The sequence below is a fragment of the Phalacrocorax carbo genome, chromosome Z, assembly GCF_963921805.1.
Source record: "Phalacrocorax carbo chromosome Z, bPhaCar2.1, whole genome shotgun sequence".
NCBI lineage: Eukaryota > Metazoa > Chordata > Aves > Suliformes > Phalacrocoracidae > Phalacrocorax > Phalacrocorax carbo.
In genome coordinates, this window is record NC_087548.1 from 13,791,740 (window position 1) to 13,816,759 (window position 25,020).

Below are 25,020 nucleotides of genomic sequence, written 5' to 3' on the forward strand. Positions count from 1 at the left end.
CTACCTCTTCTTGTAGGCCATGTCCTCCAGACCCATGATCATTATGGCAGTCCTTTGCTGGACCCTATTTTCTCAACATCTTTTGAAACGGCAACCCGAAGCTGTACATAGTATTCCTGATGTGGACAAGATCTCCAGTGCAGAGAAAGGACTAACAACTTCCCTCTAACTACTGTCTATCTTCTTCATATTGTGAAGACAGCGTCCCAGTGGCTCATACGCAACATAGTCCATGTCCTTGCCAGGAACACCACTTCCACTTGGCTCCCAGCCTGCACCAGTACATTGGTTTTTCCTCACTCTGTGTGCAGGTCTCTGCACTTCTCCTTGCTTAACTTCCTCAGATGTCTGTTGTCCCAGTTTCAAGTTTCTCTGTGTCCCTTTGAAATGAAGCTCTTCCATTTGGCATGTCAACCACTCTCCGCTGACATATTGTGATCCACAATGAAGATGCACCTTCTCTGTTCATGTAGGTGGCTGATGATGCTACTGAAAAATATTAGCCCCAGTCTACTACTGAAGCCCAGTGGTCCAGCCAATTTTCACCTCACCTAACAGTCCAGTCTTCCAGCCCGTACTTCCAGAGCGTCTTTCCAAGAGTGCTGTAGAGGTCGTGTTGAAAGCCTCCCTGAAGCCAAGTGGTCTTATATCTGCTGCCCCCCCATCCCCAGGCATTTCATCACAGAAGGCAGCTTTGTTGGTCAGGCCCAATTTGCACTTCATTCCCTAGTACCTTCCTACCTTGTTACGTGTTTGGAAGTAGACTCAAGAGGTGGTGCTTCCTGCACTTGCCTGGGACTTGAGACAAGGCTGACTGGACCATGTTGTCCATCTTAAAGAGAGGCACAACACTGGCCCAGTCTTCAAGGATTTCCACGAGTCACCCTAATTTGTCCTAGCTGAAGCTCACTATCATTCTCAGCCGCTTGGAGTGAATTGCATCCAGCCCCTCTGAGCAGTCCCTGCTGCTAGCTCCATCCCTCCATCCCAAACTATCAGGGCACACACCAGGCTCTGGTGGAGGCAAAGAAGAATCCATCAGCATTTTCTATATTTCATGTCACTTGGTTGTCTCACTCACTCATTGACAGACCCACAGTGTTCACTATGGGCTGCCTTATCTGGAAACAGCATATGTGCTTTGCAAACCCTCTAGATCTCCAGCGCTCAGTGCAGGAGCCATATGGGCACGGGACTCCCAGCCTTTGAGGAAGAGATAAGCCTGGGAGGAGAGGAGCTTCCAGGGCAGCCTTGATAGTTGGCTGCACATCTGAAACCAGCAAGTGGCAAACCTGCAAAGCCCTGAGCAGCTGATGTGGGAGAGCTGGGACTTATTTGACTGTACAACCAAAGGGCTGAGGACCAAGAAGACTCAAACCCTGTTCATTACTGTAACCCCACAGGGTGAACTCTAAGCTTTCTGAACTCCTTTCTATGCCACTGATGCACATAACCTCCAAGACACGCTATGAGCAGGATAGTCACCAACCTGCTTGTACCTCTAGTCATCTCCTAAACAACCACCTTTTGAAGATACGCTTCAATTAAGGTTGCAGTAATGGTTGCTTCTCTCCATTACTGTGCACAGTAAATGAAAGTGTGCCAATTCTGCTGTTCATGGCTCACAAATCTTTAACCCTTGCTCTAACTGTCCACCATATATGATCTTGGCAGCAGGTCCTGTCCATTCTCTACAGAAGAAAAGAAAATAAAAGGATACTTTAGTACCATCAAAAGACAACTTTGTTTCATCTTAAAGAAAAATGTAAGAAATTAGTTTAAATGACTATAAATGCTGTGTACAAATATCCCTGCATGTCAATGCTGCTCATAAAGGAGGGATTCTGTATGCCTTTGGCTGAGTGCCTTAGATTTGGGTATACTAAAATGCCTATAAATCTTCAGCTGGATCTCAGAAGGACGCTCTCAATAGCTAGTGCCTAACATCAGACAACATATTTGCAGCAGGGCATTTATTAATGCAGTGAATTTAGCTCAATTTCCTGTTTGCAATGTATCCAACAAACCGACCTCAGTTATTATTCCAAATGTGTTTATAATTGCATTTTATTTCAGGCCTGTTTTATTTGTATATTCCAGTTTAAGGTCACACGCACTCCCTTGTTTCAAGTACAACTGCTCACCCGCATGACCCGGTGTTTTCCTGGATGACTGAAAACTTTGTGAACAGCTGGCTGTTCTGCTCCCACGCAGGCGCAAGCACAGCCCCAGACATATCTGCAGTGTATTGACTGGTGGGCACGAGCCAGACCCCTCACCAGACCTCTCCAGTCAGCTCTGCCATGCTCAGAGAAACTCTTCGACACCAAAGGTCTCCCTGGCATGCACAGGTTGGGACCACTGGGAGAACAACCTCCAGGGGATGAAGATGGAGCTATCATGGCTATTCATGGCCTCTCCAGGTGGAGAGCAGCTCCCACATCACCTGAGAGGTAGCAAGTCTTCCTAGCCTGTGGCCCATGGCCAACTCCACTTTCACCAGGGGGCAAAAGAATAATCAAGCTTGTAACCCACACAAGATCTTTTCAAAATGTCATTAAGTACATTGCATAAGATCAACATCCTCAGGAATCTCAGACATTTCCAGGAAAGGAAGCTCCCTTGGATCAATTTTTGTTCAGGCACCAGCATGACTTCTCCATCAAGGGCCCTGCTTACAGCCGCAGCTGAGGTGGGTTACTGCAAGATTGCTGCTTAGAGAAACAACCTGGTTTTGCTAAATTCTTCTGCAAGTCCTCTGAATACAGGGTCTGAGATTTTTTTTTAATGGTGTGTAGGCGTTGTTCTGTTTAGCATTGCAAAACTTATACATGACTTAGCTAAATCTTATTTTCAGAAGTGACTGAGGTCCTCAGGAGCTTAAGGAGTCAGAGCAGGATTTTAAAAGCTGGTTAAGACATGATTTGGTTTCATTTGAACAGACAGGAAACAAAGAAGGACCTATGAAGACACCCTGGCAGTGGCAAAGAAAGCTTATGAGCTGCCTGTTATTTCACTTTACAACCACCAAAGTCCTCTCCTAGCGCCTACCTTCAAGACCAATGCCAGGGCAAAGGGAGAAAAAAATCCAAGATTTGAATAAATGTACAAAAGGAAGGGGCAACAGATAAATCCCGAATGACTAGTGCATTAGGTGATGGCAAATCCTTTCTCAGCAGACATCAGAGGCACTAGATGGGAAGGAACTGGATGATGTACTGGGAGCCAAGAAAGCAAAAATGAAAACCAAAAATATTTTGTCTATTTTTCCAGGAAAACAGCATATATGATCACATTGTAAGTATATCTGTGCCTTTTCTCCCACTTGTATCTTTTAATCAAATCAAATAGAAGACACCTTTTAAATATTTTAAGCATCCACAACTTCCATAATGGCCAAACAGAGAAGGCAATTTTTTGAGCTGCAACACAAACTCAATCCTCTTAACAAGCAGAGAGCCCAAAAGGGAAAATTATTCTTGTGTGTCATGCTCTCATTGTAGGAAAAGCCTGAAAAGGAGATACCAAGTCCTCAGAGCACTAGCTCAGGAACAAGGTCTGCTTACATTAGACAACAGGCAAAATCATGATCCTCAGCTGCAAGACCTCCCTCCTGCATGGACAACAGCTTGCTTTTGAAGCAGGCAAAGAGCAGTTTCAAGGTAAATCAGCATCAGGTTTTGTTCACTTTTACAAACCATAACCATGTTATAAGCTGTAGCAGGTGGCCAGCTGCTTCGGTTCAGCCACTGAGGCAGCTAGTATTGACAAACGTATTTGCTGAAGAGGGGGAGGCTCCTTGAGGCATTGGCAAGGCATTAAAGCAGAGGGGAAAGCAACTCCAAGGACAGGGTAACGGAGAGTCAAGCTTGAGCTGACCGTAAAACTGAGAGCAAAAAAAGGTTAGTAGTAACAAGGCAAGAGTGGAAACTTCTTAAGGTTAGAAATCAGTACAACTCATGCAAGAGCAGACAAAGCAACAGCAAAAAGAGAAGAAATGTAGAAGACTAGGGGCCAAAGAGAGAAAAAAGCCAAAACAGCAAATTATTTGGAAATATACAAAGGTGGTAGGGCAGGGAGGAGCCAAAGGCTACTACTCATCATCATTTCTTTCCCTATTCTTTCATGCGGTTTTAGGAACCAGCTTTTCTTCTCCCTGTTCCTACAGAAGCTTTATCCTTCTGAGTCAGAAGGCATTTCTTACCGTCAGCTTTTCACAGGCTTCGTTCTGCTGCTTTGTAGGCAGGAGAAAACAAGACCCAATGGGAGGAAACTCCAGACCTTATTTGGAGATAAACATGGGCAGCAGCTCTGACCACACTTCCCCCCCAACCAAAGATCCTCCCCTCCTCCCCAAGAAAACCACCTCCTACACAAACCTGAATCAATGCTTTATACCTGACACTTAAAGCACTTGACACCATCTCATCTCCCAATTAAACTGTTGTATACGTTAAGTATTACCAGAATAAGTTACTTTTTCAAGAAATTTGTACTTCTCTGAAGCTGGAGGCCCCCCTCCATATAGAAAGACGGGTGGACAACGGGAAACTAGAACATAACAGGCTTTAACTACTGAATGTGCCTGAAGCTCAGCTGAGGCAGAACTGAGGTTTTGATGAAATCTTCAAGTTCTGTTTCTGAAACTGGTGAAGATCAGAGCCTCAGGAAAAAACTGGAAATTGCTGAGTAAATGAAAAAATCCTTTAGGTATTGCATGCATGTGATACACAGTAACCATGTGAAGCTCATAGCTTGAAACCGTGCTTTATTTTGTTTCAGTACAGATTCAGTCCAGTTCACAGAGAACACATTAGTTAGTACAGATCTTCACTTTGTAGGAGAAACGGGCATGAACACATGAGCACTTAGTCATCAGCCTTTTAGAGCCAATTTATGCAACTTTTGCCTTGAAAGCATCATGTATGGCCCACAGGATTCACGAGCATCCCATACAGGAGCACTGTAACATCATCTCTAGAAACACAGAAGAGGATGTAAATTTCAAGGACTATAAAACTATACGTATATACTGCTTGGGGATGTAACATTCAAAATCCTATTTTTGACATTAACTTGAAAGTTTGTTTTAAAATAACGTGTCTCTGAATAATATATACTCTTCCTTGAGGCACACATTCAAGTTCAGGCTATGGATAGCAGTCTTCACTTTAAGCAGCTGTTGAGAGCCAGGGACTCTGAGCAGACAAAACTGTTGTAAGGCCAGGCCTTCATGAGCTGCAGTAGCAGCTAACAGAAAGAAGGGCACCTGAATCTCAGCACATCAAAACAGTCTCCCACATTTAATCATTTTATTAGAACCTGAAATAGCAGAGGCAAGGATGTTAGCTAAATCAGCCCATTAACCTACCAAACTTACCATCCTGGTTAGGCATAAGGCCTGGTAGCACTTGTTAGGCTTTGGGTTTTTAAAGCACAACATAGGACTCAAGTCTCCAAAAGCTCATACCTAGGCTTATACCAGGTGGTCTGGCAAAAGACAGTCACTTTTCACAAAACTTTCAATACTTACATCAAAATTCTTTGATACACCCAGTACAAACTCTCCCCATCACAGACAGAGGTTCTATCTTTAAGCAAAATAAAGATGATAAATACTGTAGGCAGTTATCACCTATGTAAAGAAAATAAAAAATCCCCAAATCCTCTTTCTGCAGTGGGGGGGATTAAAGGGTGACCTCTTTTAAACCATGTTGGCTGTGAGGGTGGCAAAACCCCAATACCCTCCACAACCTAACATGAAACCACCAGAAACATGGAAAATACTCCCAGAATGAATATGAGAGGACAGAAAACGGACTATGAAAGATACTTTCAGTCTGAAGCATCTTTCCAGTAGCTTAGATTTTTCAAAGCCATTTTAAAGATTTTGTGCACTTGCTCCTGAATACCCCAGCATTTTTCTGACCTTTCCACCTAATTACTCTTCCCTCCTCTCAAAGAGCAACAGAATATGCGAAAACAGATCACAGGAGAGAGACAGAGACAATTAAAGCAGTGAGTTATCTTATACTATCAAGTACAGGAAGTATTCTAGAAGTGTCAAATGTAAGAGCAACATTGCAACCTTCATTTTTCCCCCACTTAAAGCAATCATGTTTTCAAACATTGAAAAGAAAATGTTCAAAGTTCATTTCCAAGTTCCTCACAGTTTTAAACACAGGGTCTTACAACCTAGAGAACAGTTTGTCTTTATTTGTAAAGAAGAGTTTGAAATACCTTACAATATACTTCTAATTACATTTTTCTAAAGAAACTGCATTTAAGAACTGAAAGAACAGTGTGCCATTAAATGTTAAGGACCATATTTTAAAAACCTTTATTAAAAAAGGTTATATGGGTATGATGAATTCAAGTTGCATTTTAAAGGCAACTACTTAAGCATCTGAATGATTGAAAATGGAGTGTGAAATTGGAAATCCAGTCACAGATGAGGCTGCAGAGTTGTGCCCAAGATAGAAGAGGTCTACTCACAGCAAGCACAGCTACATGCTCACAAGCTAACTCAACCTGTCTCAGCCATGAATCCTGCAGATCTGAGCAACACCACTGTTTACGTCAGTTTGATCTACTTAAACTCTCCCTTTCTAATAAGAAGGATATTAACTAAAGCTTTCAGTTAAGCAATAAAACCTAATTAGCAACAAAAAATAAAAATGACATGCTTGCTCTGTTTCAGGCACTTTCAAGATCATAGTTTATTTACTGTAGGTAAAAAGCTAGTATACAGATTAAGGGATCCCTTAAATTTCAACTCTACAGTTATACACCATCTAGTATTCTTGCTCTGAATATTAACAAAAAAGTTTCTAAACACCTGTAAGCCCCACTATTAATCTGCATTGTTATGAGGAGAAAAAAAATCAATACTTAATTTTTTCAATGCATATTTACACCGTGAAACCAACGGGAGATAACAAGCAGTGGCAAAGAGGCAACAAATTTTTAAAACCCGAAGTTTTTTTTGCAGTAGAGTGCTAATCTGCATAATTTTATATAAAGAAATAAAAATATAGCAGAGTGTCCCATTACAGAAATCTTAATCATCTGAACTGTAGTTATTACTTGCTAATCATTTACATGCAACACCTGCTAGGACTGAATTTTTGTTTTTAAAGTGTAGATTATGATGTTTAAGAGACAAACATTAGTTTGTGTACAAAACTGAAAACTGCACTCAAGAATTGTATTGTCATGAGCCTCCTCCATACAGGAAGCGGGGGGGAGAAGTACAATCAATGACAGAAAGCGGTCTCTTTCCATAGACTAATTATCAAAGGCAATGCATAGACTGAGAATACCTGGATGGCACACTCTGTAGACACTGGAAACAAACAACTTTCACATACACGTTCTTTACAGGAGGCCTTTCTTTCCATCAAATGGCAAGGGCTGACAGCAAATATAAGGGGCACCAGGTGTACACCTACGTAGATCTTGCAAAATACTAAGATGGGGCAGTTGTTAATATACAATTTGAACTATACATACAATATATGGAATGTATCCCATCCCAAAACTGGTTTATGAAACAATTGGACCATTCTATACTAGCCTTATGACTCAGCTATCATTCTAATGAAAATATAAGTACACAGAGACTTGTATGAAAAGTAAAACTTACAGGGCATTTTACAGGAACTATTGACAAAGCTGCTTAATGGCATTTCTGCTTTTAAAATAATTTTGTTAGATAGCGCTGAGAAAACATCTGTGTATAAAATGTCCTGACAGACCCTTCAACATGGAGCTTTGGTGATTTAAAAAGGCCCTTTTAAATCTGTTATGAATTGTACTACGGAAGTATTGATGCATGCACACATCTGTCAGCTGAGACTAGCGGTCCAACTGCATGCACTTTTCCTCCTTGAGGTGCTTTCTGTATTAAACCACATCAATAACAGTAAGATGAAAAATAGATTAAACAAAGTGTTTCAGATAACTCAAACTGAATAGGAAATGGAATGCCAATATGGCAGTAGAACATTTTTCTGTTGTTTTTAAACAGGCAGGTCTCTTGTACCAGCAGAATCCTGTACACAGATACACAGAGGAGGGAAATACGCCACTTATAGTTCCCATTAAACAAGAGCCAATTCATCATGTGAGAAGGTACAAATTACAGAAAACATGAATAGTCAATAGAAGAGAAAACTGGTTTACATGAAAGAAGAGAGAACACTTCAGTCTGAACACAGTTATTTTGTGAAAGCTGCTACAACAGCCCACAGAACCTCATTCGTGTTGGCTTTCATACATTCAACCTCAGGGTCTAGATCCAGAAGCTGTCGCACTCTCTTTGTGGCTAAATCATACTGCTCATCCAAAAGAGGGGCAAAAGCGTTCTCCAGAACATCTGAAGCATGGGCTAAATAAACGAGTGCCAGCAAGCGCTTGTCCATGCGGTGGGGGTCATTCACCCATTTGTCAAGGACTGCTTCTTGAACCTTCTTGATGAGGCGCTGTTTGATATTATTGTTGGTGAGAGGGTGCGTAGTCATGTCAAAAAGAAGGAAGTTCTGTTTCTCTGTTGTCAGTACACCTTTTTCCACTAGATTTTTAGCTAACCGTTCACGGACATTTCGTAGTTGGTAGTGCAACTTCAATGGGTTCCATGTTTCACCTAAAAAAAACCAAGCAAAAAACCCAGAATCAGGCAAAGTTTAAGCTAGTACTATTACAGTGATTTCCGCCCCACCCCCCACCCCCACCCCCGGTGCAAAATGAGCTGTCAAATTCATACAGCTGACTATTACACTAAGATACTGTGCTAATGTCAGCACTTCTCTGATCTCTGACCTACCCAGATATAGACATAGAGACAGAGACCATGAGGTCCTCCTTGGAGGCCCTTCAGTGTATATTTATAAACTTTGGGCGAAATGCTAGCTCAGCCATGTCTTGATTAAGGATATAACAAATAAGCAGACTTGTACTAAAAAAAAAATCCCAAAATGCAAACCACCATGAAAAAAGAATTTACTTCTAATAAAAATAAACATCTATTCCATTCTTGTGCATTTGTCTGCTTCTAGCCTTTTACCATTTCAGAGACTAGAAGAGGAGTCATTGCCTTTCTTTTTGCCACAGAGGCAAGCTAATGCACACCTACCCTGCACATTTCTTTATTTCTTCAGGTTTTCATTCTTCTCTCCTTTCCTGCCCCCACGGGGTGAAACAGTGACCACGCACTGTGTGACTGGGGGGGTGTGTGTGTACACAGGAGCACATGTTGGGCAGGGGCTTTAATGTTTCTATAAAAATTATTTCTAATACTTTTTCCTCAGACAAGACAATCTGGCACTTCAGAGCACATGACTGTGTGCGCACAGAGGACAGAATCCAAAAAGCACAAAATCAGCATCAATAGCTACCGACAGAGTTAAAATTGTAAGCACTGAGAAATCTACCTTTGCTTAGAAGTTTACTTAACAAGCTAAAAAATTTAGGCCTGGTCCACCTATTGCAAGTGTTAAAACCCCCTCCTGACAGAAAAGAGCCTGTGCATTTTAATAGGCGAGGGAAGAAACAGCATTAAGTATTTCTTACACAGATGGGGGTTTTCTATAAATGCTACGAGGACTTCTGTATCCATTTGTTTCTGTATCAGAAAGCTTTTTAAAAACACATTGATTAGCATACAATAGTAATAATAATAATAAGAAAAATAACAACAACAGATGGGGGTGACATACACTGTATCCAAGTAACAGCCAAGTTAAGTAAATAAGGTGACACCAACTGTATAGTGAAAGGCAGAGAACCCACACAGGCCTCAACTACACGAGTCCCACCTCAATGAATGTGAGTCCCCAGCTTTACCATGAATGAAACTAGCACACACACAAAAGTAGTTTCCTTACAGCATTTCACAGGGCAAAGGCTATTTCCTAGATTTTTCTACATTTGTTAGGTGGACATGGCTATACAGTAATAAAAATCAGTACTGTGGTGACACCTTGTGACCAATCTCCTCAATTACACAGACACTTGTCCAAACACAGACAAATGTTTGGTACATCTACAGGGAGACCTGACATTTTGATCCAAATTTCTGTATCTCCTGCACTTGCTTCCCTTAGAGGCTATCTTATAAACAGCATCGACCTGGCAACCATCACCTTACAAATCCATATAAATATTTGCATGATGGTTTTGAACTCATCTGTATTGTAACTTCAAGCAGCATTCTTATCACTAATAATTACTGATGGAGTAGCTATGTTTCCAGGATCAGACCCTAAAGCAAAATTCTAAAAGAGTTTAAGGAACCCCAAACAAAACACCAAAACGCTTTAGTTCAAAGGGCAGTCCTCTAAACCATGGAAAAAGCAAAAAACCCTAATGCCATCCAAGAACTAGTAATTAATAACCATACTTTAAAAATGATTGATCCAAGTCTTAGCCACAGCACTGATAACTGTCTTCCCAGGGCCAAAGTTCAAGAGGGCCAGGAAAACCTTAGCTTAGCTCAAAGAAAACCTACAACATTGTTCGTTCGTTAGTTGACTTTTTTTTGAATCCATACTAACGTCTGCTCTGCACTGGCAGAGAAGATGAAATGTCAGCACAAATTATGTATTTGGAACAAGAAAATTTAATTGTTTTTGCAAGCTGTAGAAGTGAAGGAGAGCTGAGCAAGAGCCAAACTGCAAGGCTATGTAGCAGCCATGTCCCCTATGACAAGGACTACTTTGCCCTCCCTCCTCTCTCCCCACTCTGCCTGATAGTCAAGGAGCAAGAGGGGGGGATGGCATGGACATGAGTATCAACTGATGTGCAAGGAAGGCTGTTTAAGCTGTACAGGACAAACAGGAAGAACATAATTAAAACAAGGCAGAGAAAGGTGCAGAGATTTTTTGCTCATTTTTGAAACTCTTAGTTGTTACAAGTAACAGATTTAGATACACAGCTTCAAGTCTCATTACCCCCTACCTCCCAGAGTCAGGCTGTTGACAAAACAGTGGGTTTTTTGTCCTGGACTGTTTGCACAACTGAAATACAAATCTGACCTACTCCAAGGAAGTTGCATTTTATGTGTTTTGTAAAAACAGACAAACCCTGGTGATGAATTCTGACTACAGAAAAAAACCAAGCCAACAAAGCAATAAAAGCACTACATGTTAGAAGTTGGTCACTGTTAATTTCAGTTTAATTTATGCATCCTGAGGATACAACTGTTGGTGAGGCACACAAAAACCTTAACTGTAATTGTAAAGATGAAATCTAATTGATTTTTTTTGCAACTTGCTAGCTTTACAGGAAGAGCTGTGTCAAAATACTGATCTTGAAGACATGGTTTGGAACAATGAGAAATATCTAAGACTTGAAAATATTTATTACAGTTCTCCAGTTAATGGGAGAAAAAGAACTCCTGACTCTTTATTGTTTCTTTATGATTAATGGCCAAATCATACTCAATTTTTACATCTGAAGGGTAAGCTCCTTATCTTTCTTTATCAAAAGACCGAATCCAGGGACCTGTACTCCAGAATTCCAGTAACCCTCATTTCAAATTACAGAGGAAAGCAGTTATGTCTCCAAGGAGCAGCCCTGATGTACTTTAGAGTCACTGGAAGGCACCTCTTCCACAGAGCTGAGAAGTCCTCTGACACTTCCATATAGATCCTTTCTGCACCAAGTTTAAGTCAAGCAACAGTTACTTATTTTGATTAAAGGCTACAATCAACAAGAGACTACCCTAGAGGACAAACTAATTAACTTTTTTGCATACTTTCTCCCCCCAAACTTTACAGTATAATCTCTAGTGATGCCAGATAATTAGCTTTATTGGGAAAAAAGCAAATACATTATGACCAAGGCTTACCACTAAGCAGTTCAATCCAATTTTGTACTGTTTCAGGAGGCTGGGTCTCTTTTATGTGTTTCAGAGCTTCATCAAGCAGAACATCCCCTGTAGGAGCATCTGACTTGCAAATCACCTAGGATAGAATAAAATGCAGTCAAGTATTTTGTCTTAATATACCATAAACATCCACCAATGAAAACTGGAAAAATCTACCTGTTATCAAAACCAAGGAAATTTTAAAAAATTAAGGAACCATGTCTAAGAATATGCAACTTTAAAAAAATACCTAGTTGTTGAAAAACCAAACTATCTAGGATTTTAATTACAAAACTATATTAAGTCTTAGGTTATCTTGACTAAAACCATAGTATTAACAACATGCTTGATACCTAATTTTTTAAGGAAGGTAATCCACTAACCTGGCCATGTCCTTTGCTTTCTCCACAAAACAAAGTATACTGCAGTGTTAAATTACTCTCTGATGGCAGTATATTTTTCTGCTTCAAATCAATTTATTCAAACTACTGCAGTTAAACGATTAGGCCATGTAAAACTGAGAAATCAATTACAAACTGAAAAAGCAGGAAAACTGGTTTTCTTCCATATATTCACAGATAAAAACAGGTTAAAGACAACATCTGGAAGTTTTACAGCTTTGAAGAACACATTGACCAGCAACACTACATTCCATTCACTAACAGGTAAACCACACGTATTAGGCAAAATATGTATGTACTAATAAACCCCTTAACATGCAATATTCAATACGGTATCATTTGTTATTTAATAACTTCTAAAATAATTCAAGCTCTTCCCTCAAGAGAGCACAGGAGAACAAAAAATCATTCACAGTAACATAATAAAATGTTAACAATTTGAGTAACTCTTTGTTTACCAGGGTAAGCAGTTATATAAACTATGTAAAAATACATTTTTTCTGGTTAGAAAAACAAGAGCACCAAATGCCAACACACAGATTAAACTAGCTCAAGTCAATGTTTGAATAAAAACAAAGTAACAACAAAATCTATCCGTCTTTAGGAAATGAAGAATTACTACAGTTTCAAAGGTATTTATGAAAATGACTAAAACTGGCAATTTAAGTAGTTTTACAGGTTAGCACTTTATAAGCATCAGGTAAAAACACAACAGGCAACTGAGAAAGACTAACGCATCAACACAATATCACATACACAACAGAAGAAGTGAAAGCTCTTGTTTTTTGTAAAGCTTCACAGTAGTCAGAAAGGTGTCCTGGAAAAGCTTTAAGTGTCCTATTGAAATACATCCCAAGTTTAGTACTGTTCCATAGTTCTAATAATCATTACTACAAACAATAGGGGAGTACAACACACATTCATAGGGTCTGTAGATGGCACTGAAATGAGTTGCAATGGTAACACAGTTTCAATACTGGCAAGATGGTTCCAAACTAGAGATGCATACAAAGTCAATGAGATGAAATGAAAAGGAAAATTGATGGAAAGATCTTTATGAATACCTAGCAGGTCATAGCTGGAATACTATTTCCAATTTAGATAGTCTGTATAAAGCAAAGAAAATAGATTTTTAGTAAAATCAGCAAGAACGAACGAGTCCACAATGCCAGGCTAAAAAGAACAAAGTTTCTTTAGATCTAAAAAGAAAGCATGTAAGATATTTTTACAAAGAGGGTATCAAAGATTAGTTTAGGGTGCCTACTTTGGGGAAAAAAAGATACCAGATTATTCTGGAAATATGCAGGATATACTGTAAAAAACTTCAGCAGGTGAATTAACCACCCAGGGGGCTGCTGAGTTCCATTCAGTGGAGAATAAGACTAAACATCTGCCACAGAGGGACCAGAAAAACCTCATTGTCTGTTACTGCATCAAAATTAAATGGTGTCCTGATATATTGTCTAGGTCTCCACTTTTAGGAGCTGGAGATCACTCCAACCATGAACCTTGGATATTTCATTTTAATAAAAAACACTACATTTTAATCCAGACAATTCCTATTTGAAACTAAACACACAACAATGCATATTTATCTTTGATTTACAAGCTTTCACCACAGCATTACTCAAAACCTCTATTAAGCACATATAATGGTAATACATATCCTCCAGTTTTGTATCAAGATTCTGATTTTTTGGCAATTGTTGTTGTTTAATTATACAGGAGCATACTTCAAGTTAGGTTTCTAAGCTCCTGGATTGCAGCTATTAATAGCCACCTTTCAGATATTCCTTTAATAATTAGGCCCAAAACACCCATCATTTTAAAACTGACATTCCAGCAGTATTTTAGTTTCTTTGAAGTGTCTGTCCTGGTTTCAGCTGGGATAGAGTTACATTTCTTCATAGTAGCTAGTATGAGACTACGTTTTGGATTTGTGTTGGAAAAAGTGGATATAACGTAGAGATGTTTTAGTTGTTGCTAAGTAGCGCTTACACTGGTCAAGGACTTTTTCAGCTCCCCGTGCTCTGCCGGGTGCACAAGGAGCTGGGAGGGGGCACAGCCGGGACAGCTGACCCCAGCTGACCAAAGGGATATTCCATTCCATACGATGTCATGCTCAGTATATAAAGCTGGGGGAAGAGAAGGAAGGGGGGACGTTCGGAGTGATGGCGTTTGTCTTCCCAAGTAACTGTTACACGTGATGGAGCCCCGCTGTCCTGGAGATGGCTGAGCACCTGCCTGCCTGTGGGAGGGAGTGAATGAATTCCTTGTTTTGCTTTGGTTCCGCGTGTAGTTTCTGCTTTACCTGTTAAACTGTCTTTATGTCAAACCATGAGTTTCCTCACTTTTACTCTCCTGATTCTCTCCCCTGTCCCACCAGGGGGGAGCGAGCGAACGGCTGCGTGGTGCTTGGCTGCTGACTGGGGCTGAACCATGACAGTGTCCCATATAATTAGTTTCACAGTAATCTTAGTTACATCAGATTGCTCCAGCCTGCTGCAGCTGGTAACCTGCTACTCACCATCTCACTTGAACAGGTAAGATGTGAAGTCATCTTTCTGACATGTTTTATTATTACTAAAAAAAAACCAAACAAAGCAAACCTCACTGAAGAGATAAAAAAATGCTATTAAGTCTAGGATATATGTATGGTTGGGTTTTTTTTGTTAGGGTTAGAAAACAGCTTTCCTTGCTTATTTGGGATCAAGATACTTTCTTCTACCACTGCAGAGGCGTTTATCAAGTGAGCTTGAATATAATTCACCATGACAGTATGAGCCTAAACCTACAGGCATTGAAGGGAAAGAGTTGTAAGGAGCACAGACTCCCCCATTCAACTCTGTCATGACCCCATAAGCTCTTGCAAAGCCACAATGTACAGCAGTTTTGTTTCCAAGTTTACTGTTCTCTGCAGCCAGGTGTACAGCACTGTTTCTTCCCACTTTCCTGTTACACTGAAAATTCTCTGCAGAGATTCTTCTGATTATCCTTCCCCTCAAACTAAAGTATTTGTTTGAGAAATACCACTTCCATGGTACTTCTCTTCCCCTCCCCTTCCCAGCACATGGAGACAGGCAACAGCAGAAGCCCAGCCACCTCTCCATCCTCACACATCTTCTCTTTCTTGAAGGATTTATTGATGAATGCTTCTTGGCTAACTCTCTTCACAGTCATAACAGCACAGAGAAGTAGAAAATTGAGTGGGTTGGGGATCTTGTGAATTGAAACATCACAAAAGATTAAGCATCCACAAGGTGAATTTTTTTTCTAACAGAAGAGCTAAGGTAGAGAAGCTGAGATCCTGGTTCTTCGGAGATTATGGTCTTTAGCCTCTTGCAAAAAAGTCTTTCTTTATTCCAATTTTTCAGTGATTTATCAGGTACTAGATTTGCCTAGTTTCCAACTGCTGAGGAAATGTCAATTATACAGATTTAGTTTGCATTTTCCACAATGCAGCTCTGCAATTGCTCAATGCTAAACATTAAGCACTTCTTGTGTTGATTTTTAAGTAAACTTCATTATTTTCTTTTAATAAAAAACACTCGTGCATAACTCACTCAGAATTGTCAGCTATAAAGTACTGAAGTTCATCCACCAAGAATCTGATGGGATTTGTCTTCTTTTTAAGAACTCTAATGATTTGATTTACTTTCAGAGGCTGTAAGGCAGCACTGAGTACCATTGTCCATCTTCAATAACCACTAGTCTTAGGAGTTACTTCATTTATATATAACCTCAACATTCAACTGTGTTTCTAAAATTGATACCAGTGGATCGAACTCAAGTGATGCAAAGATTACATACTCTTAAGCCAAACTTATGAGGATGCTGCAACATAAAATACGTCATATTGACTTGCAGTTTTACTAATGTCCATCAAGTCCTTGCCTGCCAACTTCTCAGTCTCATTTGTCTGTGTCATTCAAACATGGATTTAATGCATCTTGATCTGTTCTGAAGCCTGTCTTAGAAGCTGCAAGAAATTATCAGCAAAGATCCACCTGATTTATTGCTTGAAGTGGAAATCATTGTAGCTAGCAATCTTTTAAGTCAGCTGTATGACTAAGGCCACAGTTAGCTAGTTATAAATCCATATTACTGCCCAAAGAACTAGTTCTACCCTCTTCTTGTTCTCATCTTATTGCTTGTGCCAGTAGTTTCACTTGTGCCCTATCTGATGACAAGATCAAGAAATTGATTCAAGTAAAAACTAAACTGCTCAAAGAAGTGATTCCATTTTCAGCCAGATGGGGTTACCAGACACTGTTGCAAAAATGCTAGTAACAACTCGAGAAGCTCCAGTAAGCCTCTTCACAAAGACAGGACTACCCTTCTCAGCTGCAACACAGGCTGAAGTGACTGAAGCCTAAATTCCTCCCTTCAGACCATGCCTTGAAGATATAGGGCTTTGATTCACAAGTAAAAGCTTTGAGTTTTAAGGTTTTACCATCCCACAAAGTCTGAGGATGGCCCTGGGGTGAGGAGGAAAAGGGCTAGCCTGAGAGGCAGAAGCTATATAAAATGGTATTGCCACCGAGTCACAACCTTGGATGCATCTAGACAGCTCATTCCACTCACTAAGCGCAGTATTTGATTCACAGCAAAAGCTGAGGGCAAGGGGAGGAAAGCCTGCAAAAGCAGGACAAGGAGGACACTTAGTAGAATTCAGACACTTAAATCTAGCCAACGTAGACACAAGACTGAAATTTGGTGTTAATACAAAACTTCAAATACGGTACAAAGCAACACAAATAATTTCTAATGATTTCTAAATTCTAATTCTAATGATTTCTAAACTGAGACAGGTGGTACAGGGGGAGAAGAAACCTCATGTATATCAGCAGTTAGGGATTTTATTTGCAAGAAACTACTTAAGCAGAAACTAATCTTCATCTGAATTTTAAATTAAAGCCTTTTTCACAGAGCCCTCCTGCCTGCAAAAAGAAATCTTGATTGCCTTACAACAGCAGAAGAAACAAAACCTTTAATGTTGGGTAGCTTTTAGATCTCCTTAAACAAGCGGGTGGGAAGAAGAAACAAAACACCTGTCCACCCCCAAAACCACATAATTTAACAAAAACCCCAAAGAAACCCCAACCAGACAATAAAAAACCCACCACAAAAAACAACAATAATTTTGCTGTAGTCTTTACTGAAGATATGTATAGGTTATTTTCTCATTTTCCTAAAAAACATCCTCATAGTTAAAATTTCAGGTAGAGAGAGCTGACAAGGTTTGCACAGAATGAAAAGAACTGCTAAAGAACATTCCTGAATGCCTAAGGAGCCAAAAGCTTTGGAGAAAAAAAAAATTGTGAAAACTAATCAATGCTGAGTATGCTCAAATGAAACTAGAAGAAGTACTAACTGTTTGTCTGAACAGAGGTTCCATTCTTCAGAAGAGGAGGAAACTGGGAGAAGGTTGGGGAATTTGTAAGCTTTCCTTTAAAAAAAATCTAGCAAAAGATAATATTGACAGGGAAATGTGCCATAAAAGAGAATTTATTTGTGGTGGACAGACAATATTTGACCATGTTTTCAATAAGCTTATTTTACAAGTATCTTCTAATGCTGATGAAGTAAAAATTCTTCAAACAGTGTGACTTTGCACATTTTGTACGAAGGAAGAATCCAGTGGCAAAAGTAATAAATTACGGCTTCAAACGTTCAGCCTAAATCAATAAAGGACCTTAAAAATTTGCCCATCTTGAAGGTCAGTAAGTACAACAAATTTAACACACCAGTCACATGCTTAAATTAGATACAATTCTGTGTTCTCAGGGGCCCAAGGTACAAGGATCATTTCCTTCCCATGCATTGCAAGCACAAACTGTAGCACTGTACACCAGAATTAAACTGGTGGCTTGCAGGATACATCTGGCAGGCTGTCAGTTAGCCATTCCTTTCAGCTCCAGCCCACAGCTCACCAACACTGCAAAAGTCAGTTCCTTCAGCAGACCACAACTGGTGCTACCGGCTCTCAGCAGTAACTGCTGCCTCTGCACCCTGGCCAGAGCCACCACCAACTGTGCAAGGTTCCCAGCAGCAGGAACACGTCAAGAGAACAAAATGGAGTAGAGAACTAGCACAGAAGATTTTCCAAGGCACTTCAGCTTGCAATACAAAAACTTTCAATTCATGCATCTAACTTAAGTCACTACTGAGGATGCCTATTCCTGTGTAAAGAAAAAAAAATTTTTCTTGCAACGAGCTGTAATTTATAGCTACTGTATTGCCTGGAGCAGACAGAAAAGTAAATGTGACCATTTGCCTCCACTTACCTTTCTTGTTAATAGACTTTTGCGCCTCATTCCACAAGCCTCTAGCTGAAGACGCCCTCGCAATGCCAATTCGATCAACATACAGCCACGCAATCCTGAGGAGATGCAATCATTCCAGAATGATGTGTAACCCTGTGAAGAATGAAAGGCAGTAAGATATCTCCATCTTCACCGGAAAGTAAACAGAAAAAGGGGCTTACTGCGTTCTCTAAGCAGTTCTCCTGCCTTCATGCACTTTTGAAGTCACATCACTAGTCAACTACTATCCCTGTACCAAAAACATGAAAAAAACAGACTCATCCCCTATTAGTTTTGACATTTATGTTTCCCTGCTCTTCAAAGAGCGCATAAACATCAGGAAAGTGATACAAAACAAAACAGCAAGGTAAAGAACTGTGAGACATACAGGGTAGTTTATATATGCAGTCAAAAGAAACTACATATTTAAGACATGAAGTATTTGGCATTATCGACATTACACAGGCTTATCTGAGTTTCCTGAGAAATAGTAACATGATTTTACAACCATAAACAGTATGGCACTGATGAAGTAATAACCACCTGAAAATCAATATTAAGTAAAATATGGAATATATTGGAAACAAATATGGCAATCAGCACAACTCACAAAAGATTTTTCAGCTTGAATATAGTAAACCAAAGCAAATAGCTACTACTTTATCATCTAAATTCTTTGAAAACATATTTTGGTCAGACATTGGAACAGTCTGTCCAGAAAGGTAGTAGAGTCGCCATCCCTGGAGGTATCAAAAAGATGTGTAGACATGGCACTTCAGGGCATGGTTTAGGAGACATGGTAGTGTTGGGTTGACAGTTGGACTTCATGATCCTAGAGGTCTCTTCCAACCTTAATGATTCTATGATTTTTAGATCTCAATACATATTGTTCTTATATGGACTACAAAATTGCAAGCCACATTCATTTTATGAACCACACCACATTGGGATACTTCAGAGAAAAATGCTGGAACCAAGAGAAAGGAAAAGAGATGAGACCACTCCCTTGCATAAAGTTTGTATTAACCAGTAACAAAGACTACCTTAAATCAAGAGCAATTCCATTTTATTCTATTCACAAATAAAATCTGCCAATGTACAGAGATATAAAATGCATACATCTGAAGTCCATTGAATTTACAAACCAGCCCCTAACTAACAGAGGCCATTAAATACAGATTTCCAGGAACATGATAATATTTGCTTCCATTCAGCACTTAGCTATTTTCAAGACCTGTATTATATAGATGATCTATACTTCTGAAAAGTCTACAAAAGCTCTGAATCTCTAGAAAGTAATTTCTCAAATACATCACAGATGTTTATTTAAAAGGCCATAAATGTAAGACTGGAAAGGGATTTGAGAAGTTATGTAATCAACCTTCTATTCAGAGCTGATACTTTGCCAGTATCAGCTGCTCTCATAAGTCAACCATTCTGTGAATTAAGATTCTGGCTGGCACCAGACAAGTATTTCTTTGCCAAAACCATGCAAGATAAGGTGCAGCATTTGCTTGACTAGGGGGACGGAGAGGGGAAGAGAGATGACTCCTACATTCTACTATTTCCAATCAAATAGCCTGTTTACATAAAAATTTTTGGAATCAGACAACACATATGCAAACTAAAAATATATTACACAAACTTACAGCTGTAGCACAATAAATATACACTTCTTTCTATTCACAAAAATTGTTACACTACTAAACAATTTTTCCCCTTTAATAATGAAAACTGAATTTAAAGTGAGTATTTTTCAATGAAGTGACATTAACTACATCACTACCAGCAGCAATTACCAAATGCAAACTCCTCTGCTCCAGCAGTTATTCAACACACATGGCCACAGGCTGCGGGCTGCAGAAAAATATAGGATCGTAATATAATTCAGCTTGGAAGGGACCACAGGAGATTAGTCTAGGGAGACCAATCTCCTGCTGAAAGCAGGTTCAGCTATGAAGTCAGATCAAGTTGATCGGAGTTCTACACAGACAAGTCTTGAAAACCTCCAAGGAAGCAGACTGCAAAACCAACAGTTTTTAATTAAGTGATCCTGCAAGGCAACTCAAAAGATTGTATTCTTCATAAATGGAACTGCTTGCTCTAGTGGGTTAGATCACAGTCATGATAATGTGTAAGGTGTTGCCACCTTTTTCCCCTTCCCCAGATCAGGGTTTGCAGGTGATCCACTAAAGAAGGAACATCATTTTTCAATAGAGAGATTATACTGCTATTAATACAGGAAGAGGATGTTTTAGAACAGTCAGTGTCATCATGAATATTTTTCAATCCATTAAACTGATCCTTCCAGATAGTTGAGGCAGATGGACTGATTGGTTTTGGCACTTACTGCAGAGACCTCAGAAAACTGAAGGAACCTTCACAGAAGGTCAATTTAGCACACAACAGTCTAAATCATCCTTTAACACAAAGTTCCTGGTGTAAATGAAAAGGAGTAGAAGGAGACATTTGTCTTCAACTTTGCAAACAGCTTCTGGACACTAGAAAAAGGTGCACAAAAGCAAAACAACAATGCTCAGCATTGTAGAACTACTGCCTATTAAACAGGCTATATACAGTAACGGAAAGGAGTGAAAGGGGTAGAGATAATATACAGAGAGGGAGAATAGCGATGTAGAGTAATGTACTATTTGCATAGGAAACATTTCTTTCTTTTTCCACAGACAAGAACTAAAAGGACGGGTCAGGAAAAAAAAAATCAAAGGCCAACGTCTTTTCTATGTTTCTATTCAACTGTTTTTACTGGAAGGCAAAAGTTTTTTTTAATCCTTTAAAAACTAGTGAAATTCAAAGGAGATTGATAGCGAAATTTGACAGAGAGCAATGTATCTGTAAGCCAGACATGGCCTAGGAAGCTCCTGCTCAGTTGAAGTCTGTGTACACTGGAGGAGTCGCCACCATTCTGGGCACACCCATTCTCTGAATATCGCTGTAACCAGAGCAATAGAATTAACCAACCATGGATGTTGCTATACTCCTTGTACAGCCCCATCCAACTGGACGTTAAGTCTGGGGACATGGAGTATACCAATCAGTGTATTCTTTGATCTGTATTTTAGTCCCTAGGTAATCATTAATGTGAACTAAACAATAGACAATGTGCTTCTGTCAGGAAAGGATGACAAAATGTGGTTTCGTGTAGTGTACTGAGAAAACTGGACAGGACTGCCAAGATTAAGAGCCAAGTACAGACCACCGACCCAAGTAACACTACCTACTCAAAAGGGAACAATGGAAGAAGACAACTGAGCCTGTGCAGTAATTTACATATGGAACGAGCAAATTTGTACCAATCAGTAGAAAGGACAATAATGAATATGTATGAATGTGAATTTTTGACGTATAAATCATATGAGACAGGTGTGTAAGGTATGCACGTTAGGAGGAGATATCCCCCGTGCATCCGGTGCTGTGAATAAAGAATGCGTGCTCTTTAATACTAAATTGGTGTTACAGAGTTGTTTCTGATTTTACCGCGTTTTTCAGTAACATTGCCTGCCCATTGCTCATTACAGGTTATGGAACAAGATAGGGATTTGGTTTTGGTTTGACCTTTTGACACTGTTCTCACTATTATTCCAAACACCTAACAGACTCAAAACACTTAGATTGAAGATCAAAGACCACTATTTGTGGATGCAAGTCATTCCACTACTTAATGCTCATAGGCAGCATTAGTTTCCTCACAAATACAACACCAAATATTTTTATCTGTCTTCCTACAAGTCTTTTATAATTTATAAACATCCTAACCTAAAGAAATACTTATTTCATTAAAGTTGCTAAGCAGAGCCAAAGTCTTACAAGGCATGGAATTATTTTTAACTGACAGCAATCACATAACACTTTAATCTATGAATAGCTCACAAGACAAAATTTTAAGTTTACATTGATTCAAAGATCAAAAGAATGTTTACAACTGTCATGTTTATCGACACAAACATAGCACAAAAGCATTTTTTTGTCAGAGCTGACCTAGAAATTTTCAGGTAAAAACTAGTTTTGCTAGACAAGCATAAAGGGAAATGAGAATAAATTTTATAACAAACTTCTTACCATATTAACTTTGAAAGCTTAGACTTCCCACCCAAGTGTGACAAAGCACAGAGTGAAGACTAAGATCCTCTTTCTACTTAAAGAATATTATTCAACAGCCATGTTCATTGGACTATTTCTCTCCCGCCACCTCCTGCCCCATTTATTTGCCCTGCAGCATTTATTTGGTTTCTCCTCTTCCCATGCTCCTTACCCAATTTCTAGCTCACAAAGGTCTTCCTGTTCAGTTAGCCATTAATCATTTGAAACTCTCACTAAATAGTCCATCTCCTATCAATGGCCCTGTGCCTTGGTGTAACCCAGCCTATATTATCTTCCACTCCCTGCTTTTACCTTACCTCTTTAGCTGCACTTCCCTGCCATCAAACTGTGACACCCTCTCCCCTACAGCAGCCCCCTGTCCCACTTCATCTTACTGTGGGATATAAGAACATACACTTTTCACTTCCAGGTTTGTAAAAATCTGAATTTCTGTGACCCTCATGGATTTCCTTAGATCTGTTCACACTGATGGTACAGACAAGACAGCAATTTACACTGTATATGGTGAGCAGCCATCTTATTCTTGTCTCTGCTCCAAGAGAGGGACAAAGCCACATGATTACATTAGCAGATGTGCAAACCAGTAACTTATCAATACACTCGGTCTAGCTTTGCTCAGCAAAGCACAAGCTCTCAGAGCTTCTTCCTACTTACCACAGAAATACCCCAGCTTAGATCTGCACACAAAACAGTGTAAACAAACTAGGATCCAGTCTCCTACAAATGCTGGCATGCAGAGTGCAACAGAAGGCAGGGTTCATACACGCACCCCGCAAGGAAGGAAGGGACAGGGAAGACACCCTGAGTGGAAACATCCTACCAATGTCCGTTAAAATTTTAACTTGCATTCTTCCCTAACAACATCCTTTCCCAGTTTGCCTCCAAGATCCCCTGACTGTTGAACATCACAAAGCTATACTTAAAATGGAGTAGGGTCCTAGGACTTGCAAAGAAAGCATTTGTAAGGATTGCTAGAAATCATGAGAACTCCTGCATAGACAAAGAAATAATGTCACTGAACAGCTCAAACATTATCCCCCCAGCTGTGAAAAACCTAATTGGATCATCTGTTTATGCTATAAGAAAGCCATAGCTAGATGGGCAAACTATATGAGAGGAAACACATACATGTTATCTCTGACATCCTGGTATTCTGAATGTGGTGGCTATTTAAATATTTATATAAATATAAATTAAATATTATTTTGGAGCACTCAGTACTAAGTATAACAGAGAAGAGCTATTGCAGAAGTACTAAAGTACATTTCTATGGAATACACTGATTTTCCATTTTCCAAGGCACTCAAAATTTAAATTTCTGGATATTTAAAATCCCTAAGTTACTTAAGAGGTTTTATAATTCAAAGATTATTCATAAAAATGTTTCAGGAAAGACGACAGATAAGAGAAGACTTTCTCCATCTCTGATCCAAAATGGCACTGCAGTAATAGCCACTATGATTTACTAAGCACGTAAAAAAATGAGAATTAGCAGATCCTGACTAGACTGCCTAAAGACATTTGGCAAAGATCAATGCCAAGTATGTTAGCAATTTCTACACAACTGACATTGCTTTAAGATCTTGCATGAAACTCCAAAAACATTTCACTTAAGCACAAACCAGCCAACCTTCCTGGAGCAGTCAGTTACCTCTTGTATCGCTCTACTCAGCTTCCAGGCAATTGTCCTGTTAGGTCTATTTGAAAGCAAACAGACCCCACCCAAGCCAACCTCCATATTTTCTGTATCCCAAGTACAAATAATACAATTAAATTGCAGGTGCCATTTTAACTTTATAGACATTACCTCAAAATACTGATAGGGAAATTAACAGATTAGAATTAAGTTTAAAAGAAATATTTCCCTCAAAATTGAGTACAAAAGGCTCACACAAGACCAGGTGATCTTTTACTTAGAATATTTTGTTTTACACCTAAGAGTTGCTAAAAATATCTTCCCACTACAGAAATACACATCCCCTCTCCAATTCTTTAGTTAACTCAGAATACAAGAGCAGCAGTTCCACTATACTTGGCATAGACCAGAAGAGTGGGGAAGAGTGAAAAATCTGTGAAAATCTCTCAGATTCAAAAGAAAGAAAAAGGAAAGACGTGCTTCCAGAGTTCTAATATTCATAGCCATAAAAAAATACGATGTGTTTAGCTGACTTGGTTAAGGCCACCTGTTTACAGAACATTGTACAGCACAACACTGACTGTAGCTGCCAATGCATTCCCTGACATAATCCAGTGAGTCTCAAGATTTCCATTTGCCATGGCTCTGGTCTGCAAAGTAATCAGCTTTGCAAGACTTTTAAAAAAGCATCAT

At 39.5% G+C, this 25,020-nt stretch overlaps 1 protein-coding gene across 1 annotated transcript in view; it reads right to left on the reverse strand.

Annotated features, from left to right (window-relative positions):
* Positions 1-6,690: 6,690 nt before the first annotated feature.
* GOLPH3 (golgi phosphoprotein 3) overlaps positions 6,691-25,020 on the reverse strand; it is a 32,717-nt gene continuing 14,387 nt past the window's right edge. The window contains exons 2-4 of the mRNA XM_064437718.1: positions 18,555-18,686; positions 11,849-11,963; positions 6,691-8,644 (exon numbers count right to left, since the gene is read on the reverse strand). Of these exons, the coding sequence (XP_064293788.1) occupies positions 8,220-8,644; positions 11,849-11,963; positions 18,555-18,686 (672 nt within the window). The 3' untranslated portion in view covers positions 6,691-8,219. The remainder of the gene's footprint in view (positions 8,645-11,848; positions 11,964-18,554; positions 18,687-25,020) is intronic.